Genomic DNA, 22,376 nt, shown 5'->3' on the forward strand with positions numbered 1-22,376 from the left:
AATGTGTGGCCACTGGGATATCCTGCCTTCTCTGGCGGACAGAGGGTAGGTGTTCAGCCAAACGGCCGCCAGTCTGCGTCAGGTCTCAGCAATATATAAGGCCGCACCGGGAGAACCAGACGCAGTATACCACACCAGCAGAAAGCAGAAAGAGAGGGGGGATGGGAAGATGTGCTTCGTAGTGATGTCATAAGGCGGGCGTTGGGATCGGATCATTTTGTGTCCGTTGCTTGAATTTCCAGCATCTGCAGATTTCCTCGATTTATAAATTCCTGGATTACTTTTAGAGCCTTTTTTAAATCCCTCACTATCCTTTTGCTATTAATATAACTGTAGTAACCCTTTTGATTCATTTTCACCTTCTTGTCAAAGCAACTTAGTATCTTCTTTCAGCTTTTCTAATTTATTTCTTAAGATTCTTCTTACATTCTTTAAATTCCTCGAGCACCTCGTTTACCCCATGCTGCTTATATACATTGTAGATATCTCTCTTTTTCGTAACCAAGTTTCCAGTATCCCTTGAAAACCATGGTTTTCACAAAACTTTAACCTTTCCTTTCAACCTAACAGGCACATAAAGATTCTGTACCCTCAAAATCTCATCTTTAAATGACCGCCATTTCTCTATTACATCCTTCCCATAAAACAAATTGTCCCAAACCACTCCTTCTAAAGCCATTCGCATCTCATCAAAGTTAACATTTCTCCAATCAAAAATTTCAACTCTGGGTCCAGTCCTATCCTTTTCCATAATTATACAGATACTAATGGCATTGTGATCACTGGACCCGATGTGCTCCCAAACACATTCCTTCGTCACCTGTCCTATTTCATTCCCTAACAGAAGATTCAACACTGCCCTTTCTCTAGATCGTTTCTCTATGAAGTAAACTATCCTGCATAAATTTTCCAAACTCCAAACCATCCATCCTTTTTACAGTATGGGCTTCACAGTCTATATGTGGAAAATTAAAATCTCCCACAATCACAACCCTGTGCTTTTTACAAATATCTGCTATCTCCTTGCAAATTTGCTCCTCCAATTCTTGCTCCCCATTAGGTGGTTTGTAATACATCCCTATAAGTGTTACTACAACTTTCCCATTCCTCAATTCCACACAAATTCCTAGACAAGCCCTCTAATCTATCCTGCCAGAGCACCGCTGTAATAAGTTCTCGGACAAGCAATGCAATACCTCCCCCTCTTACCCCTCCGATTCTATCACACCTGAAGCAACGAAATCCAGTAATATTTAGTTGCCAATGACAACCCTCCTGCAGCCATGTTTCACTAATAGCTACAACATCATATTTCCATGTATCAATCCATGTTCTAAGCTCATCCAAATATCTTACAATGTTCCTAGCATTAAAATAAATGCATTTCCAGAAATTTTCCACCTGTTCCACTCTGTTTATCTCTAACAGTACAAAGAAATTTATTGTCATCTTTTGTTCCTTCTCCCATACATCTGTTCCTACACTTTGGTTCCCCTCCTCGCTCATATCTAATTTAAATCCACTGGAGCCTCGCTAGCAATTCTACCTGCAAGAATATTTGCCCCGCTCCAGTTCAGATGTAAACCGTCCCACCGGAACAGGTCCCAACCTCCTTGGAAAACTGTCCAATTACCCGTAAATCTGAAGCCCTCCTTCCTGCACCATGTCTTCAGCCACGTGTTGATCTGCGCTATCTTACTATTTCTAAACCCACCTTCAGGTGGCAGTGGTAGCAATCCTGAGATTGCTATCCTGGAGGTCCTGTCCTTTAACTTGGCATCTAGCTCCCCAAACTCACCTTTCAGGACCTTCTCACTCTTCCTATCCACGTCATTTGTCCCTATAGGGACCACGACATCCCCCTGCCCACCCTCCCTCTTGAGATTACTGAGAACTCGATCAGAGATATCACGGACCCTGGTACCAGGGAGGTAACAGACCATCCGGGAAACTTGATCTCTTCCACAGGATCTCCTATCTGTCCCCTTAACTATCGAATCTCCTATCATTACTGCTCCCCTCTTTTCCCTCCTTCCCGTCTGAGCTGAGGGTCCAGTCTCGGTGCCAGAGACGGAACCACAGCAACTTGTCCCTGGTAGGTCGCTCCCACCAACAGTATCCAAAACGGTATATTAATTGTTGATGGGAACAGTCACAGAGGTGTTCTGCTCTTCCTATCTGTTCCCCTTCAAGAATTTTTAAAAAATGCTTTTATTCTCTCCAAAAATTGAAGTTAAAATTTGCGCTTCTCTCCAGAACTCAGTCCCTCGAGTCCAGACAACATAATTCTCCTCTTTTTCTCTCTTCCACTCACACATTACACTCCCAAACATCACTGCCTCTCTCCGACCCCATTCTCCTCCTTTGCATCCAGATTCTCCCTACCAATCTCCTACAAACATTTCCACATCTATGACCTTCTTTCTCCCCATCTCCCACTCTTGCCTTCCGTCCTCTCTCCAGAACTCCCACCCTCTACTCCCTACTACCCTTATTTCCGACGTTTCACCTTCTCTCGCCCCTCTCTCGCCCTCCCAGGAACTCTTACCTCAATCCTGTGCCCTCTGGTTTCCGAAACCCCGGACCTGCGGAACGTCTGTGTTCATTCACCCTGCCTGCGCCCCATGTGGTTTTATACAACTTCCTAATGTTAACCCAGCGCTCCAAGGAATAAAATCCCGATCTGTTATACCTCTCTCTATATCTCACTCCCCCAGTCCAATATCCTCGTAAACCTTCTAGCTCGGTGGGCTTTCCTATATCAGGGCGGCCAACACTGAACAAGACCGGCGTCACTGTACAGCTGCAACGTGACCTCCCGACTCCTGTACCATTATCTTCCAGAGCAGTGTACCATCCGAGAAAATAGACAAATAGACAATAGGTGCAGAAGTAGACCATTTCTTCCCTTCGAGCCTGCACCGCCGTTCTGAGATCATGGCTGATAATCTACTATCAATACCCGGTTCCTGCCTTGTCCCCATATCCCTTGATTCCCCTATCCTGAAGACACCTAACTAGCTCCTTCTTGAAAGCATCCGGAGAATTGGCCTCCACTGCCTTCTGAGGCAGTACATTCCACAACTCCACAACAGTCTGGGAGAAGAAGGTTTTCCTGAACTCTGTCCTAAATTACCTACCCCTTATTCTTAAACCATGCCCTCTGGTACTGGCCTCTCCCAGCATTTGGAACATATTTCCTGCCTCTATCTTGGCCAATCCCTTAATAATATTATATGTTGCAATCAGATCCCCTCTCAATCTCCTTAATTCCAGCGTGTACAAGCCCAGTCTCACTAACCTCTCTGCGTAAGACAGTCCGGACATCCCAGGGATTAACCTTGTGAATCTATGCTGCACTTCCTCTGCAGCCAGGATGTCCTTCCTAAACCCTGGAGAACAAAACTGTACACTATACTCCAGGTGTGGTCGCACCAGGGCCCTGTACAAATGCAAAATGTCTTCCTTGCTCTTGTACTCAATTCCATTTGTAATAAAGGCCAACATTCCATTAGTCTTCTTCACTGCCTGCTGCACTTGCTCATTCACCTTCAGTGACTGATGAACAAGGACTCCTGGATCTCTTTGTATTTCTCCCTTACCTGACTCTACACCGTTCAGATAATAATCTGCCTTCCTGTTCTTACTCCCGAAGTGGATAGCCTCACACTTATTCACATTAAACGTCATCTGCCAAGTATCTGCCCACTCACCCAAACTATCCAAGTCACCCTGAATTCTCATAACATCCTCATCACATGTCACACTGCCATCCAGCTTAGTATCATCAGCAAACTTGCTGATGTTATTCTCAATGTTTTCATCTAAATCGTTGATGTAAATATTAAACAGCTGTGGTCCCAATACCGAGCCCTGTGGCACACAATTAGTCACACCTGCCATTCCGAGAGACATCCATTCAACTTTACCCTTTGCTTTCTATCTGCCAACCATTTTTCTATCCATGTCAATATCTTCCCCCCAATGCCATAAGCTCTGATTTTACCCAACAATCTCCTATGTGGGACTTTATCAAATGCCTTCTGAAAATAGAGGTGCACTACATCCACTGGATCTCACTTGTCTAACTTCCTGTTTACCTCCTCGAAAAACTCCAATAGATTAGTCAAGCATGATTTGCCCTTGGTAAATCCATGCTGGCTCGGCCCAATCCTATCACTGCTATCTAGATAGGCCACTATTTCATCTTTAATAATGGACTCTAGCATCTTCCCCACTACTGATGTTAGGGTGACAGGACGATAGTTCTCTGTTTTCTCCCTCCCTCCTTTCTTAAAAAGTGGGATAACATTAACCATTCTCCAATCCTCAGGAACTGATCCTGAATTTAAGGAAAATTGGAAAATGATTACCAATGCATCCGGAATTTCCAGAGCCTCCTCCTTTAGTACCCTAGGATGCAGACCATCTGGACCTGGGGATTTGTTAGCCTTCAGTCCCATCAGTCTACTTATCATCGATTCCTTCCTAATGTCAATCTGTTTCATTTCCTCTGTTACCCTATGTCCTTGGCCCATCCATACATCTGGGAGATTGCTTGTGTCTTCCATAGTGAAGACAGATCTAAAGTACTTATTAAATTCTTCTGTCATTTCTCTGTTTCCAATAACAATTTCACCCAATTCATTCTTCAAGGGCCCAACATTGTTCTTAACTATGTTCTTTCTCTTCACATACCTAAAAAAGCTTTTTCTATCCTCTTTTATATTCCTGTCTAACTTGCATTCGTACCTCATTTTTTCTCCCCATATTGACTTTTTAGTTAAGTTCTGTTGCTCCTTAAAGATTTCCCAATCATCTGTCTTCCCACTCACCTTAGCTCATACTCTGACTTCCTTTGTCAACCACTGTGGCCCCTTTTTCCCCTTTTAATCCTTCCTTCTCCGGGGGATGAACTGATTTTGCACCTTGTGCATTATTCCCAAGAATACCTGCAATTGCTGTTCCACTGTCTTTTCTGCTAGGCTATCCGTCCAGTCAACTTTGGCCAGCTCCTCCCTCATGGCTCCATAGTTTCCCCTGTTCAACTGCAACACTGACACCTCCGAGCTGCCCTTATCCTTCTCAAACTGCAGATAAAAACATATCATGTTATGGTCACTACCTCCAAATGGCTCCTTTACTTCAAGATCACTTATCAAACCCTGTTCATTAAACAACACCAAACCCAGAATTGCCTTGCCCCTAGTCGGCTCTCGTACAAGCTGTTCCAAGAATGCATCCCGTAGGCACTCTACAAACTCCCTATCCTCGGGCCCAGCACCAACCTGATTCTCCCAATTCACCTGCATGTTGTAATCCCCCATCCCCCATATATGGTTATATGGTTATAACTACTGCGACATTACCTTTGCCACATGCCAATGTTAACTCCCTATTCAACTTGCACCCAATCTCCAGGCAACTGTTTGGGGCTTGTAGAAAACACCCATTAGGGTCTTTTTTGCCCTTACTGTTCCTCAGTTCTATCCACACAGACGTTACTTCTCCTGATCCTATGTCCCCCCTTGCAAAGGACTGAATCACATTCCTCACCAACAGGGGCACCCCACCCCCTCTGCCCACGTTTCTGTCCCTACCATAGCACGTATACCCTTGTACAGTCATTTCCCAAGTCTGATCTCCCTGCAGCCATGTCTTTGTTATCCCAACAACATCATATTTACCCATTTGGACCTGAGCTTCAAGCTCATCCGCCTTATTTCCGACACATCGTGCATTTAGATATAGAATTATCAGCCCATTTCTCCCCTCTCTGTTTAAATCGCTGCCTATTATGCTTAACCCAGCTCCCCGAACTCCCATCTGCTATCCGCCCCTTAACTTTTGTTGTCCTTCCTAAATTTACTTATTCTTTCTGTATATTTAACTCCATGTTCCGTCAGATCATCCCTCTGTACGTTTCCTCCTTATCACTTGTTCCGCATCACCTTTCTCTACTTCACATTTATATTCCGGAATCGTGTAGTCCCCAGCTGTCCTTTATTCTTCGTCTCGCTATCCTCTCTCACATTCTAGATCACTGCCCCCTGCAAATGTAGTTTAAACCACCACCAACCCCCTCAGCCCCCCCACCCCCCGAGCAGCACTGGCAAATTTTCCTGCAAGAATGTTAATACAGCTCCAGTTCAGCTGTAAACCGTCCCGTCGGGAGAGATCCCATCTTCCCTGGAGCAAAGCCCAATTATCTAAAAACCTGAAGCCCTCCCTCCTGCACCATTCTCTCAGCCACGTATTAATCTGTATAATCCTTCTGTTCCTTGCCTCACTCGCACGTGGCACAGGTAGTAATCCTGAGATTGTTACCCTGGAGGTCCTGCCCTTCAGCTTCGCAACTAACTCCCTGAAATCACTACGCAGGACCCCCTCACTCATCCCACCCACGCCGTTGGCCCCTACATGGACCACAACGTCTGGGTTCTTGCTCTCCCTCTCGAGAATAACCTGCTCCCGATCTGAGATGTCCCGGACACCGCCACCAGGGAGGCAACCTACCATCCGAGACTCCCGATCTTCCCCAAAAAATCTCCTATCCGCCACCCTGACTATAGAATCCCCTATCAATACCGCTCTCTTCTCTTCCCTCCTCCCCTTCCTAGTCGAGGGTCCAACCTCAGTGCCAGAGACAGGACCACTGCAGCTTGTTCCTGGTAGGTCATCCCCACCAACAGTATCCAAAACGTATACTTATTGTTGATGGGAACGGCCACAGGGGTGCTATGCTGTCTCTGTCTGCTCCCCCTGCCTCTCTTGACTGTCACCCATTTGCCTACCTCCTGTCTTTTCGGTGTGACCTTCTCCCGATAATTCTTATCTATCTCTGTCTCTGCCTCCCGAATGATCCATAGTTCATCCAGCTCCTGCTCCAATTCCCTAACTCGGTCTGACACGAGCTGCAGCTGGATGCGCCTATTGCAAGTGTGGTCATCAGTAACAACTGTGTTGACCCTGACCTCCCACATACTGCATAAGGAGCACAACACTGCTCTAACTGTGCCCACCATTACCGATCCCAGATTAATCAGAATAAATGAAAAGATTGCCTACCGACCTTACCTTTTTTACCTTAGCATGCATGTACTCAGGCTCACTGATTTCCTCTGACCGTAGTCCCCTTGCGCCGAAGCCCGCTGAGCCAAAGCCCAGCACTCTACTCCTGCGCACTCCGCTGCGGCACCGACGCTACCCGCTCCTAAAAGTGGGCCTCTTTTCAAACTCCGCGCTCGCCGCTGACGTCACCCGCGCCTGCGCAGTTTTACCTTCCTCCTCAGGTACTGTCCAGGTAGGTCCGACGGTCTCGGCCTACCTACAACGGTTGATCCTCCGAACCTCCGATCCTCCGGTCTCCAGTCATCTGTCGACCTCGAGCACTCCTTGCTCCCGCTCCGCTGCCCGCACCGACGCTGCCTGCTCATGAAAAACCTTGTCAAATTCTATGTAGCTTTCATCTATTCCCCGTGCCTGATATTTCCTTCCCGTGCAAATTAGCCCGACAACTCTCTCTGGGCCTCACGGCATCCAGTATCCCTGTCCATCCTCCATCTTCCACCATTCCGATCTCCCCCTCACCCTCCCTCACTCACCGCTCATTTCTTGCTCCGTCTCTCCCTCCGTTCCTCTCTTCCATTTCCCACGGTGATCTACCATCTGGGATCTTGTGACAGTATTTGTTAAAGATTTTATCAACCAATCAGGACAAACAGGTCCTCCGCAATCAAATCGGTCAGTCTAATCTCCCCTGGCCCCACCCCTTTATACAGAGCAGCCCAACAATAGTTCATTGAAGTCTCTATCCATCACGCCTGGTACACTGCCCTAATCAGCCGTCCCGCTGTCTCCGTGAAGCAGCCAGAATAACCATAAACCCCCGTCCGACAGATCCGGAATCCCTCCCATCGGGGAGAAAGGCACGAATGCACGTTCCATCAGTCTCAAGTAGGGCTTCTGCCCCGTTTTTATCGGATTATCGTACGGCCCCTAAGTACGATCAGATGGACTCCAAACCTCACGATCTACCTCGTCGTGGCCCCTCGCACCTTATCGTCTGCCTGCACTGCCCTCTCTCAGAAACTGTGACCCTTTATTCTGCAGGACCTCTCTTGTTTGTGATGTCTACAGAACCATTGAAACATAGAAAACATACCGCACAATACAGGTTTCGGGCCCACAAAGTTGTGACGAACATGTCCTACCATAGAACTACCTAGGATTTACCCATAGCCTTCTATTTTTCTACGCTCCATGTAACCATCCAGGAGTCCCATGAAAGACCCTATCGGTTCCGTCTCCACCGCCGTCGCCCGCAGCACATTCCATGCACTCACCCCTCTCTGGGTAAAAAAAAAAATACCCCTGACATCTCCTCTGTACCAACTTCCAAGCACCTTAAAAGCCTGTCCTCTCGTGCGAGCGATTTCAGTCATGGGAAAAAACCTCTGACTATCCGCGCGATCAATGCCTCTGACTCTCCGCACGATCAATGCCTCTCATCATCTTGTTCACCTTTATCAGGTCACCTCTCATCCTCCGTCGCTCCAAGGAGAAAAGGATGATTTCACTCAACCTATTCTTATAAAGCATGCTCTCAAATCCAGTAAACATTCTTGTTAATCTCCTCTGCACCCTTTCTATGGATTCCACTTCTTTCCTATAGTGAGGTGAATAGCACTGAGCACAGTGCTCCAAGTGGGTCTGTTCAGGGTCCTATATAGCTGCAACGTTACCTCTCGGATCCTAAATTCAATTCCATGATTGATGAAGGCCAATACACCATCCGCCTTCTTAAACATAGAGTCAACCTGTGCAGCTGCTTTGAGCTCGGATCTCAAGATCCCTCTGATTCTCCACACTGCCAAGAGTCTTACCAATAATACTATATTCTGCCATCGTATTTGACCTATCCAAATGAATCACTTCACAATTAACTGTGTTTAACTCCATTTGCCACTTCTCAGCCCGGTTTTGCATCCTATCAATGTCCCGTTGTAACCTCTGACCGTCCTCCAACTATCCACAGAACCCCTAGACTTTGTGTCATCAGCAAACCTCCACATCTTCATCCAGTTCATTTATAAAATACACGAAGAATAAGGGTCCCAGAGCAGATCCCTGATTCACTCCACTGGTGACCGACTTCCAAGCAAAATATGACTCGTCTACAACCACTTTTTGACTTCCGTGGGCAAGCCAGTTGTGGATCCACAAAACAGTATCCCCTTGGATCCCATTCCTCCTTAGTTTCTCAGTAAGCCTTGCATGGGGTACCTTATAAAATGCTTTGCTGATATTCATTTTCACTACATCATCTGCTCTTCCTTTATCAATGTGTTTAGTCGCATCCCCACAAAAATTCAACCGGTCTCGTAAGGCACGATCTGCCCTTTGCAAAACCATGCTGACAATCCCTAAACATATTATACCTCTCCAAATGTTCTTAAATCCTGCCTCTCAGGATCTTCTCCATCAGCTTACCAACCGCTGAGGTAAGACTCACTGGTCTAAATTTCCTGGGCTATCTCCTCTCCCTTTCCTGAATAAATGAATAACATACACAGCCCTCAAAATCATCCGGAACCGCCCATGTCTCCATTGATGATGCAAAGATAATCGCCAGAGCCTCAGCAATCTCTTCTCTCGTCTCCCACAGTAGCCTGGGGTAGATTTCGTCCGGTACCGGCTCCTTAACTATTTGATGCTTTCCAAAAGCTCCATTACATCCTCTTTCTTAACATCTACATGCTCAGGCTTTTCCGTCTGCTGCAAGTCATCACTACAAACACTAAGATACTTAAGTAAAGTATTCATTAAGTAGCTCCTATTGTCTTATCAAACATTTATTGTGATCTGATGGTCGTATGGTATCTCCACAGCTGCGCAAGAACGGGAGTCGACAGTGAAGATCGGAAATAGACCGTATCGTCTAATCTGCATAATCTGCCTAGTTACGTCCGCCGTCATCCTGACAGTGGCCGGTGTCTTGATCCATGGTGAGCGGAACGGTCTCCGGATGGAGTCAGAACGTAAATAAAGAGTAAAAAAAAAACAACAGTGAAACCAAAATCCCCTTAACGTAACACCGATGGAAGAAGGCACTATACATGAAGTTTAGGAAACAAGGATCAGATGCGTCTATTGAGGAATATAGGGTAGCAAGAAAAGTGATGAAGAAGGGGCTGTGGACAGAAAGAAGGGAGCAAGAGAAGGCCTTGGTGAGTAGGGTAAAGGAAAACCCCAAGGCATTCTTCAATTATGTGAAGAACAAAAGGATGACTGGAGTGAAGATTGGACCGTTTAGGGATGAAGGTGGGAAGATGTGCCTGGAGACTGTGGAAGTTAGCGAGGTCCTCAATGAATACTTCTCTTCTGTATTCACCAAGGAGAGGGAACTTGATGACGGTGATGACAAAATGAGTGAGGTTGAAGTTCTGGAGCATGTTGATATTAAGGAAAAAGAGGTGTTGTAGTCGTTAAAATACATTAGGACGGATAAGTCCCCGGGGCCTGACAGAATATTCCCCAGGCTGCTTCACGAGGAGACAGAAGAGATTGCTGAGCCACTGGCTAGGATCTTTATGTACTCATTGTCTCCGGGAATGGTACAGGATGATTGGATGGAGGCGAATATTGTCCTCTTGTTCAAATAAGTTAGTACGGATAGTCCGGGTAATTATAGACCAGTGAGCCTTACGTCTGTGGTGGGAAAGCTGATGGAAAAGATTCTTAGAAATAGAATCTCTGGGCATTTAAAGAATCATTGTCTGAACAGGGACAATCAGCATGTCTTCGTGAAGGGCCATGTCTTCGTCTAACAAGCCTGATAGAATTCTTTGAGGAAGTGACCAGGCATATAGATGAGGGTAATGCATTGGATGTGATATACATGCAATTTAGTAAGGCTTTTGACAAGGTTCCACACGGAAGAGCTTATTTAGAAAGTCAGAAGGCATGGGATCCAGGGAAGCTTGTCCAGGTGGATTCAGAATTGTCTTGCCTGGAGAAAGCAGAGTGTCGTGGCGGAGGGAGTACATCCTGATTGGAAGGCCGTGACTAGTGGTGTCCCTCAAGGATCGGTTCTAGTACCTCTGCTTTTCGTGATTTTATTAACGACATGGATGTGGGGGTAGAAGGATTGTTTGGCAAGTTTGCAGACGGTGTAAAGGTTGGTGGTGTTGTGGATAGTGCAGAGGATTGTCGAAGATTGCAGAGAGACATTAATAGGATGCAGAAGTGGGCTGAGAAGTAGCAGATGGAGTTAGGATACTTGGTAATGTGGTGGAGCAGAAAGGAACTGGGGGTGCATGTCCACAGATCCCTGAAAGATTCTTCACAGGTAGTTAGGGTAGTTAAGAACGCTTATGGTAGTTAGCTTTCATAATCGAGGGATAGAGTTTAAGCGTCCGGAGGTAACGATGCAGCTCAATAAATCTCTGGTTAGGCCACACTTGGAGTACTGAGTCCAGTTCTGATCTCCTCACTGTCGGAAGGCTGTGGAAGCGTTAGAAAGGGAACAGAAAATATTTACCAGGATACTCTCTGGTTTAGAGAGTATGCATTATGATCAGAGATTAAGGCAGCTAGGGCTGTACTCTTTGGAGAGCAGAAGGATGAGAGGAGACATGATGGAGGTATACAAGGTATTAATAGGAATAGATAGGATAAACAGCCAGTGCGTCTTCCCCAGGGCAACACTGCTCAATAAAAGAGGACATTGGTTTAAGGTTAGGGGGTGGGATGTTAAAGGGGGATATTACAGGAACATTTTTCGCTCAGAGAGTGGTTGGTGAGTGGAATGCACTTCCTGAGTCATTAGGGGTCGGCACAACACTGCGGGCCGAAGGGTCTGAACTGTGCTGTACTGTTCTATGTTCCGTAAGACGGAGACACCCCAAACCGTGACAAAAACACGGCCTTTACCGTAACACAATCAAGCTCATGCTGACACCGACACGCCATTCACCATAGCATCAACCATGCTGTTACCGTAGCACGGTAACGACCTTCAACGAGACACAGATACACTCCTATCCGCGACACTGACACAACCATCGCCGTGACACACATGTGTCTGTTACACTGACCGCAACGTACCCCTCACTGTAATATCGACATGCCCTGACCGTGTCACTGATAAATTCCTCAATCGACTCTGACACCGAGCTCACAATGACACCGACACGTTCCTCACAGCTACTCGGACATGCCCCGCACGATACTGACGCAGACCCCCATGGAAACAACAAATCCTTCACCGGGTCATTGATATACCCCCTAGCATGACACAGACACGCCCCTCAAGGTGCTTGCTCCTGGATTCTGCGACGGGACAGTGCTAAGACGGTGTGAACACAGTTTTTCTCTGTGTCTGACCCCGGCAGTGTGTGATTGGACGGTGCGTAGGGTGCTTAGCTCGTTCTCTGACCCCTGTGTTATTTGATGTCACCGGGTAGAAAGAGCATCATACTGTGTCTGACCACGGGAGTATGCGGCGGTGTGTGATGGGGCCGTGGAGCAAGGGAGAGCTTCACTCTGTGTCTGACCCCGGGTGGGTATGATGTAATAGTATAAGGGATTTCCACTCCATGTTTGCTCTGGACTCTGTGATGGGACAGTGCTAAAGGAGAGTCCCTCAGTGACTCGCAACGGGTTGCGTGATTGGAAATTGCCGTCGGAGCTAATTCATGTGTCTCACCGCGGAAGTGTGTAACGGGACGCTATGAATTGAAATTCTATTTGTGTCTGTCCCTCCGGAAGTCTGTGATAGGATGGCGGGAAGAAGCTTTGTAACTGTCTCCTGAGGTGTGTGATGGGGCGGAGTTGAGCGAGCTACACCTTGTGACGGGTCCGGCAGATGTGTAATTTGGTGCCGTGGCGGGAGATTTAATTTGACTCTGATAGCAGGAGAGTGTGATTGGACAGTGTGAACGAGCTTCAGTTTGATTCAGACGACGGCAATGTGTGATAGAAGGGTGTGAGGGGGGTTTCTGTTTGACCCCGGTAACGTATAATGGGGCGGTTTCGAATGAGTCACTCTCTGTGTCTGACCCTGGAAATGTGTGATGGGACATTGTGTAGTCAGCTTTACTCTGTGTCTGACACAGTGTGTTTGCGATGTGTCTAACCCCAGGAATGAGCATTGGGAGAGTGAGAAGGGAACTTCACTCAGTCTTTTACTGGAAGTGTCTGATGGGACAGTGCAATATGGAGCTCACACTGGGTGAAACCCCTGGGAGTGTGATGGGACTGTATGGAGGGAGTTTCAATCTGCGTCTGACCTCTGTCGACTGTGACAGGATAATCTGGAAGGAGCTTCACTCTGTGTCTGACCCCGGGAGTGTGATGGGACTGTATGGAAGGAGTGTCACTCTGCGTCTGACCTCTGTCGACTGTGACAGGATGATCTGGAAGGAGCTTCACTCTGTGCTGACCCCGGGAGTGTGTGATGGGACGGTGTGGAGGGAGATTCACTTTGTGGCTGACCCCGAAAGTGTGTGTCGTGACGGTGTGGATGGAGATTCACTCTGTGCTGACCCCGGGAGTGTGTGACGTGACGGTGTGGAGGGAGATTCACTCTGTGTCTGACCCCGAGAGTGTATGACGTGACGGTGTGGAGGGAGATTCACTCTGTGTCTGACCCCTAGATTGTGTGATGACACAGCGTGGAGGGAGATTCACGCAGAGTTCGTCCCCTGGAGTATGCGGGGATGTGATGGGGTAGAGGGAGATTCACTCTGTGTCTGACCCCGGGAGTGTGTGATGGGACGGTGAGGAGGGAGACTCAATCCGTGTGTGACCCCGGCAGTGTGCGATGGGACGGTGTGGAGGAAGATTCACTCTGTGTCTGACCCCCGGAGTGTGTGATGGGACGGTGTGGTGGGAGATTCACTCTGTGTCTGACCCTGGGAGTGTCTGATGGGACGGCGCGGAGGGTGTTTCACTCTCTGTATCTGACCCCGGGACTGTTAGACCGGACGGTGCGGAGGGAGTTTCACTCTGTTTCTTACAACAGGATTGTCTGTTGGGACAGTCTGGTGGGAGCATCACTCTTTGTCTAACCACAGGATTGTATGGAGAGGACGCAGTTTCACTCTGTATCCGACCCGGACAGTGTGTGATGGGACGGTGTGCAGGGAGATTCACTCTCTGTCTGACCCCGGGAGTGTGTGATGGGACGGTGTGGAGGGAGATTCACTCTGTGTCTGACCCCGGGAGTGTGTGATGGGACGGTGTGGAAGGAGATTCATTCTGTGTCTGGCCCCGGGAGTGTGTGATGGGACGGTGTGGAGGGAGATTCACTCTGTGTCTGACCCCGGGAGTGTGTGATGGGACTTTGCGGAGGGTGCTTCACTCTGTATCTATCCCCAGGGGTGTGTGAATCGACAGTGTGTAGGGATCCCTATTCTATGTCTGTCTTCTGGCGGATTCACTGTTACTTGTTCGGAATTTCCAGAGCAGATTTGTCAAGGGACCGTGGAGGGTGTTTCACTCCGTATTTGACCACTTGTGTGAGGGGACCGTAAGGAGGGATCCCCTTTCTGTGTCTGACTCATAGCGGATGTAATGGACGATACGCAGGGAGATTTACTGTTCCTTGTTCCTAATTTCCAGAGCTAGCGTTTTCCCACGACTGGATCAGAAATGAAGACGGGTGCTATTTTATATCCACATGTAACAACACCTACGATGATGCGAAAAAGTATTGTTCGAACTCTGATTCTAAGCTTCTTGAATTAAATTCAGCAGAAGAAGAGGTACGTGTCAGATCGACGGAAGATATATCCACACTAGAGTGAATCTCCCTCTACACCATCACATCACACACTCCCGGGGTCAGGCACAGAGTGAAGCTCCCTCCACACCGTCCCATCACACACTACCGGGGTCAGGAACAGAGTGAAGCTCCCTCCACACCGTCCCATCACACATTCCCGGTGTCAAAGATAGAGTGAATCTCCCTCCACACCGTCCCATCACACATGCCCGGGGTTAGACAGAGTAAGGCTCTCTCCATACCGTGCCATCACTTTCTTCTGTGGTGAGACACAGAATTAAGCTCCTTCAACACCATCCCTTCACACTCTCCTAATGTCAGACATAAAGGGACGCTCCTTAAATTTTGCTCGAATTCAATCATTAATGATAGCAATTTAATTCCACAGAATTTTTTTACAAAAACTGTCAGCGACCAGGGCATTTCATACTGGATTGGAAAATGCAAAGACAGGTGAGATTTGAGATTGTGCAAGTTTCTGAGAAGAAGGTGGGTTGCCGGATTGATACAGGCTGCGATAGGCGAGTGGGCAGTTGATTTATTTTGGGGACTGGCACAGGCCGCGGGAAGTTTTTGTGCAGTGGGATTAGTTTGCGGTCAGACACGAGTTGCTGAAGGGAGTGGGCATTGGTATGAGTTTGCCGACTGACAAGGGCTGTGTGGAGAGAGTAGGAAATTGGGGCATTTTGGAGACAGAGAAGGTTCTGCGGTGGGAGAATGGGCAATTGGATTTGTTTGGGAATAGACAAGTCCTGTAGTTAGAGAGTGTGCAGTAAAATTAATATAACCATGCAACTGCAAAACAAATACAGCAAGGACAAAGGCCATCCCAGCCCTTCCAATCCGTCCCGAGCGCTTACTCCCATGTCGTTCCACCTACCTGCACTCAGCCCATAACACTCCATTCAATTCATGTCCATATACCTATCCAATGTTTTTTAATTGGCAAAATCGAGCCTGCCTCTACCGCTTCTACTGAAAGCACGTTCCACACATCTACCACTCTCTGAGTAAAGAAGCTCCCCCTCGTGTTGTCCCTAAACCTTTGCACCCATCTCTTAACTCATTTCCCCTTGTTTGAATCGGCCCTATACTCAATGGAAAAAAGCCTATCCAGGTCAACTCTATCTATACCCCTCATAATTTTAAATACCTCTAACAGGTCCCGCTCAACCTTCTACCCTCCAAAGACTAAAGATCGAACTTGTTCAACCTTTCTCTGTAACTTAGGTGCTGAAACGCAGATAGCATTCTACTAAAGCTCTTCTGTAGACTCGCAACACACACAAAATGCTGGTGGAACACAGCGGGCCAGACAGCATCTATAAGGAGAAGCACTGTCGGCGTTAGTCCTGACGAAAGGTCTCTGCCTGAAATGTCAGCAGTGTTTTTCCATATAGATGTTGCATGGCCTGCTGTGTTCCACCAGCATTTTGTGTTTTCCTTCAATTTCCAGCATCTGCAGATTTCCTCGTGTTGACTTCGGTAGTTCATCTATTTTGCTGACATCTTTCCTATAATTCGGTGACCAGAACTGCACTCAAAACTCAGTGGTGGGCTGGTCATCCAGGCGAGGGTGGTCACGCACACACGCCCCCACCGGTCTGCCTTCACACACTGTGAGCCTCTGATAGATTCCCACAAATCGATCCTCCAAGCCCCCACCTTCACGTGGGTGCACAACACTCTTACAGTGTCCCGTGGTGTGTCTGCCGGTGTCTCAGCAGAATTGCGTTTATCTCCCCTGCCGGGCTACCAGCCATCCATCAACTCCATGTCCATCACCTGGTACCGCCTTGTTGTCACAGCAGGAATTCACACAAGAAGACAAAGTGTCCTTGGAGCAAAAAGTAAATAATCAGGCATGGAGCCATAACTTTAAATCTTTCTCTCTCTCCGTCTCTCACATCTGCGCTGGGTGCCCCCCCCCCCTCTCTCTCTCTCTCTCTCTCTCTCTCTCTCTCTCTCTCTCTCTCTCTCTCTCTCTCTCTCTCTCTCTCTCTCTCTCTCTCTCTCTCTCATTAGCAGCACAGACAGTGTCCAAAAACTAGGCTCATTCTCCAGATATTTTATGAACTCTAACACTACAACCAGAAAAACCATTATCCACCACTACTCTCTGGCATCTCCCTTCCAGCCACAGTTAAACCCATTTTACTACTTCAATATTAATACCAAACAATTGAACCTCCCTAACTAACCTTGAATGCGGAACATTGTCAAAAGCGTCACTGAAGTCCACATAGACAACATCCACTGCTTTACCCTCGTCAACTTTCAGTAACCTCTTCAAAAAACTCAAGCTTTGTCAAACATGACCTCCCACGCACAAGTCCACGTTGACACCTCGTAATCAGACCCTGTCTATCTACATAATTATATATACCATCTCTAAGAATATTTTCCATTAATTTACCCACCACTGACGTCAAACCGACAGGCCGAAAATTGCTAGATTTAATCCAAGATTCATTTTTAAATAATGGAACCGCATGAGCAATACGCCAATCCTCCGGCACCATCCCCGTTTCTAATGACATTTGAATTATTTCTGTCAGAGCCCCGGCTAATTCAACAATAACTTTCCTCAAGGTCCTAGGGATATCCTGTCAGGACCCGGAAACGTATCCACTTTTATATTCTTTAAAATCTCTAGTACTTCCTCTTCTTTAGTCATCATAGTTTCCATAACTACCCTACTTGTTTCCCTTACCTTTCACAATTCAATATCCTTCACCTTAGTGAATACCGATGAAAAGAAATTGTTCAAAATCTCCCACATTTCCTTTGGCCCCACACATGGCTGTCCACTCTGATTATCTAAGGCAACAATTTTATCCTTCACTATCCTTTCTCTTTTAATATAACTGTAGAAACCCTTTGTATTTATTTTCAAATTACTTGCCAAAGCAACCTCACATCTTCCTTTAGTTTTTAAATTTCTTTCTTAATCTTCTTTTTACATTCTTTATATTCCTCGAGCACCTCATTTACTCCATGCTGCCTATATTTATTGTAGATCTCTCTCTTTTTCCGAACCAAGTAACCAATATCCCTTGAAAAACATAGCTCTCTCAAAATTTTAATCTTTCCTTTCAACCTAACAGGAAGATAAAGATTCTGTACCCTCAAAATTTCAACTTTAGATGACCTCCATTTCTGTATTGCATCCTTCTCATAAAACAAATTGTTCCAATCCACTCCTTCTAAATACATTCGCATCTCCTCAAAGTTAGCCTTTCTCCAATCAATGATCTGAACCCTCGGTCCAGTCCTAACCTTCTCCATAATTATATTGAAATTAATTGTGATCACTGAACACGATTGGCTCCCCAACACATACCTCCGTCACCGGACCTATCTCATTCCCTAACGGGAGATCCAACACTGTCCCTTCCCTAGTTGGTACCTCTATATTTTGCTACAAAAAAAAAATATTCTGCATACATTCTACAAACTCCAAACCATTCAGCCCTTTTACAGAATGAGCTTCACAGTCTATGCGTGGAAAATTAAAATCTCCCACAATCACAACCTTGTGCTTACTACAAATATCTGCTTTGTCCTTACAAATTTTCTCCTCCAATTATCGTTCCACATTAGGTGGTGTATAATTGTTTCTACACCTTTCCCATTGCTCATATCCACCCAAGTAGTCTCCCTAGACGAGCAGTAACATCCCGGACCCTGGCATCCAGGTCTCCTGACTGCGACCAAAAAATCGCCTATCTGAACACCTCACTATCGAGTCCCCGATTACTAGTGCCTTCCTCTTCCTTTCCCTACACTTCTGCGCTACAGGGCCGGACTCAGTGCCACTGTCATTTCCCCCAGGTAGGATGTCCCCTCCCCCCCTCTACAGTACTGTGAGTACGTACTGTCAAGGGGTACAGCCACTGGTGTACTCTCTAGTACCTGACTCATTCCATTCCCTCTCCTAACCGTGACCGACCTGTTTGCCTCCCGTGGCCCTGGTGCGACCACCTACCTGTAATTCATCTCTATCATCACCTCACTCTCCCTGACCAGAGGAAAGTCACCGAGCTACAGCTCCAGTTCCCTAATTCGGTCCCTCAGGAGCTGCAGCTCGGCGCATCTGGCGCCGATGTGGACGTCCGGGAGGCTGGGAGACTCTAGGACCTCCCACATCCGACACCGAGAAGAATATGCTGCCCTCACACTCATAATTTCCTCTTTCTTCAAATAACAGGAAAAATTAAAAACAGAACCCACCTTGCCTCGGCCGTTTCCGCCTAAGCCCGTTGGGCCAAAGCCTTTAAGCTTTCACTCTGCTCCCGTCTCACTCGGCTGCCCGCAAAAGGACACTGCCCGCTGTATAAGGCTGTGTTTCTTTTAAATCTTTCCCGCTTCTCTGCCCAACGTCACACGCCTGCGCAGTCCCACCTCTCTTAACTCTGATGAGAAGAAGTGAGTACGATTACGATAGAAGGAAAGAGGAGAATAGGGTAAGGGTGAGGGGCAATGGCGCGGAAGGGGTAGTGTGAGTGGTGAAGAGAAATGGGGGAGAAACACGCCGCACCTTCGCTCTGATACTCACACTTCCTTCTCCAAATGTGGGAACTGACATGGGCTGTGGGAAGAGAGCGCGAAGTGGGAGTCTTTTGGTGGTTGACACAGACCTTTAGGGAGAAGGCTAGGTATTGAGATTATTTTGCGGAAGCACACGGGACCTTGGGGTGAGAGTGGGAAGTAGAAGTATTTTGGGGGACTAACACGGGGCCGTGGGGAAAGAGTGGAGCTATGGAGCTCGTTTGGGAACTGACCCAAGCTGTGGGAGAGAGTGAGGCATTGGGAGCACTTTGGGGCCTGGCACATGTCTGTGAGCAGAGAATGAGGGAGGGGTGTACTTTGGGGACAGACACAGATCTGAACACAGAGAATGGTTCAGTGGGAGTACTCTGGGGACTGAGACACGTCCGCGGGGAAAGCATGGGAAGATGGAGACGTTTTGGTGAATGACACAGGTCTCTAAGTAGAGGGTTGAGAAGTAGGATTATTTCGAGGACCGGCACGGGCTGTGGGGAGAGAGTCAGGCAGTGGGTATAGTTTGACTGACACTGATCTGTGGGGTGGGAGTGGTGAGTGTGAGTACTTAGGCAGAAAACACAGGCCTGTGGGGAGACTGTAAAGGAGTGGGAGCATTTTGAGGACTGACATGGGGCCTTCGAAGACACTAGCGCTGTGGGAATATTTTGGGGACTGACACGGGCCTGTGAGGCGAAGGTTGGGTATTACTATTATTCTGATCTCTGACACCGATCTGTGGGTAGAGAGTGGGGCAAGGGATTACTTTGGTGACTGACACAGGGTTGCAGGGAGAGAGTGGGTCACTGGGAGTATTCTGGAGACTGACACAAGGTTCCAGGGAGAGAGTGGATCAGTGGGAGTTTTCTGGAGACTGACTCAGGGCTGTGCTGGGAAAGTGGGATTGTGGGACATGTTGGGGTGCCAAGGGTCTATGGCGAGGGACAGTATCAGTGTTTTTGGGCACTGACTGCTGGAGGTGCGTTGAAATTGTTTACCTGTCTTTGACAGGGAAGTGGCTTCGAATGTCATGTTCCGGATGAGCGGTGGAGACCCCGAATGCGCTGTATGTGGACCGTACACTGAGCTTAAACCTTGCGATCAGGTTCGGACGCGCTTCATCTGTGAGAGGTCTGCACATTTGTGCGCAGTTATTTCTCAAAAGATCCAGGATCTCTGTCAACAACCAGTGGAACCGACTTGAATACAATCATAAAACTCTCTTTCTCCCCAATTCTCTGAACCACTCACACTACCCCCTTCCGCGCCACTGCCCCTCACCCTTACCCTATTCTCCTCTTTCCGTCTTCGGCAATCTTGCCCTCTCTTTACCCTCGTCCGTATAAAGTCTCTCTCATCCCTCTCCACTCCCGCCTCCTCTGTTTCATCCCCATTTTCCTCACCCTGCTTTCTTGCCTCCCTCTCCCCCGATTCCCCCTTCTATTCCCAGTCTCTCCCTCTCGATTCTCTACTCTGCCTCTACCCATCCAACTGGTTGCTTTTATCTTACACAACTCGTTCCCCGCTTCTATCTTTAGCTACTCTCACCTCAATCATGTGCGTTAATGTTCTCGATACCCCAGTCCTGGGGAAATAGAGTGCACGCATTCGCCGTATCTGTGTTCCTCGTGGTTTTGTACACCTCTGTGAGGTCACCGAAAAATGTCTCAGAATTCCCAACCCCGCTCCATAACTCAGTCCCTCCTGTCCCGGCAGCATCCTCGGAAATCTCCCCCTGCAATCTTTCCAGTTCGTTGAGAGTTTTCTTAGAGCAACGCAAGCAGAACTGAACTCCATACTCCAAGTGCGGCCTGACCGACGTCATCTGCAACTGCAACGTGACCTCCGACCCCCGTACTCAGTGTCCTGACTGATGAAGGCCAGCGTGTCAAATGTCCTGTCCACCTGAATCGCATCTTTTCTACCGGATTCACGGTCTGTTTTATTATCTGTGACTTAGACCACCTGAAATGTGCTTTTTTTTTTTGAAGAATCATTAGGGCGCAAATATGTAAAATTACTGTTAAATGCAAAAAGCTAATAAATGCCGCAAAAATGTGGAGGTGGTGCTGGTGCGTTCAAGAATATGCTAGCGGAGGGGAAGAAAGTGTTCCTGGTTCATTGAGTTTTCAGTCTCCTGTTCGTCGTCAACCCCCCTCCCCCAGCTGACCATCCTCGTAACCGTCAGCCACGACTTCCCCTACAGCCCTTCCCGTTTCCGCCACCGACATCTTCTTCTGCAAAGCCTGTCTCCATCACCCCTCCGACCCATACACTCCGTGGTTTCCGTTAGCTCCTCATTCCCCAACTCCTCTCCCCGTCACCCTGACCCGCTTCATTCCCTGCAGGTCCTCCACGGTTCCATTAACCCTCTCCCTCCTCTACACGACTTCCGCTCTCTCTGTTTATATGGAATTATGAGGAGAAATTGGGAGAGGTGACGTCTGTTGTTAAACCACCCAGCACCCTTCCACCGGATATTGATCTCTCGGTTCTGAGCGTCTGCACTGTTCTGTGTGAACAGGCTGATCGTTTGGTTCAATAACTCATCAACCCAGTCACTGCTATCTCACCACCATGCCCGTGCTCCCACCAAAACCTCTTCCAATTCTCTCCTGTTCCCTGCACACCCTCTGAACACAAACTCACGCAGATTCTCCGAGCCGGCACACAATTCAAGACTATTGGAATGGCGGAGTTTTGGGGATTGGAGAGAGGAAAGGAGCTTCGGAACATGAGAGTTGCTTAAGGGAACTAGGGGGAGTAAGCTTCAGTTTGTGGTCTGAACCCGGGTGTGTGCGATAGGATGGTCCGGAGAAAGCGTCACCCAGTGTCTGACGTCAGGTGTGTGTGACGGGACGGTGTGGACGGAGCTTCAGTCTCTGTCTGAACACAGGTGTGTTGGATGCGACTGTATGGACAGATTTTCGCTCGGTGTTTGAATCTGTGTGTGTGTGTGTGTGTGTGTGTGTGTGTGTGTGTGTGTGTGTGCGTGTGTGTGTGTGTGTGTGTGTGTGTAGAGAGAGAGAGAAAGAGTGGCGGT

The 22,376-nt window shown here is 47.7% G+C and overlaps 1 protein-coding gene across 1 annotated transcript in view; it reads left to right on the plus strand.

Annotated features, from left to right (window-relative positions):
- Positions 1-21,376, plus strand: part of LOC140720029 (uncharacterized) — a 33,318-nt gene extending 11,942 nt beyond the window's left edge. Inside the window, exons 3-6 of the mRNA XM_073034928.1 lie at positions 9,891-10,007; positions 14,626-14,768; positions 15,177-15,241; positions 20,345-21,376. Of these exons, the coding sequence (XP_072891029.1) occupies positions 9,891-10,007; positions 14,626-14,768; positions 15,177-15,241; positions 20,345-20,537 (518 nt within the window). The 3' untranslated portion in view covers positions 20,538-21,376. The remainder of the gene's footprint in view (positions 1-9,890; positions 10,008-14,625; positions 14,769-15,176; positions 15,242-20,344) is intronic.
- Positions 21,377-22,376: the final 1,000 nt, after the last annotated feature.

This window comes from Hemitrygon akajei, unplaced genomic scaffold (genome assembly GCF_048418815.1).
Source record: "Hemitrygon akajei unplaced genomic scaffold, sHemAka1.3 Scf000035, whole genome shotgun sequence".
NCBI lineage: Eukaryota > Metazoa > Chordata > Chondrichthyes > Myliobatiformes > Dasyatidae > Hemitrygon > Hemitrygon akajei.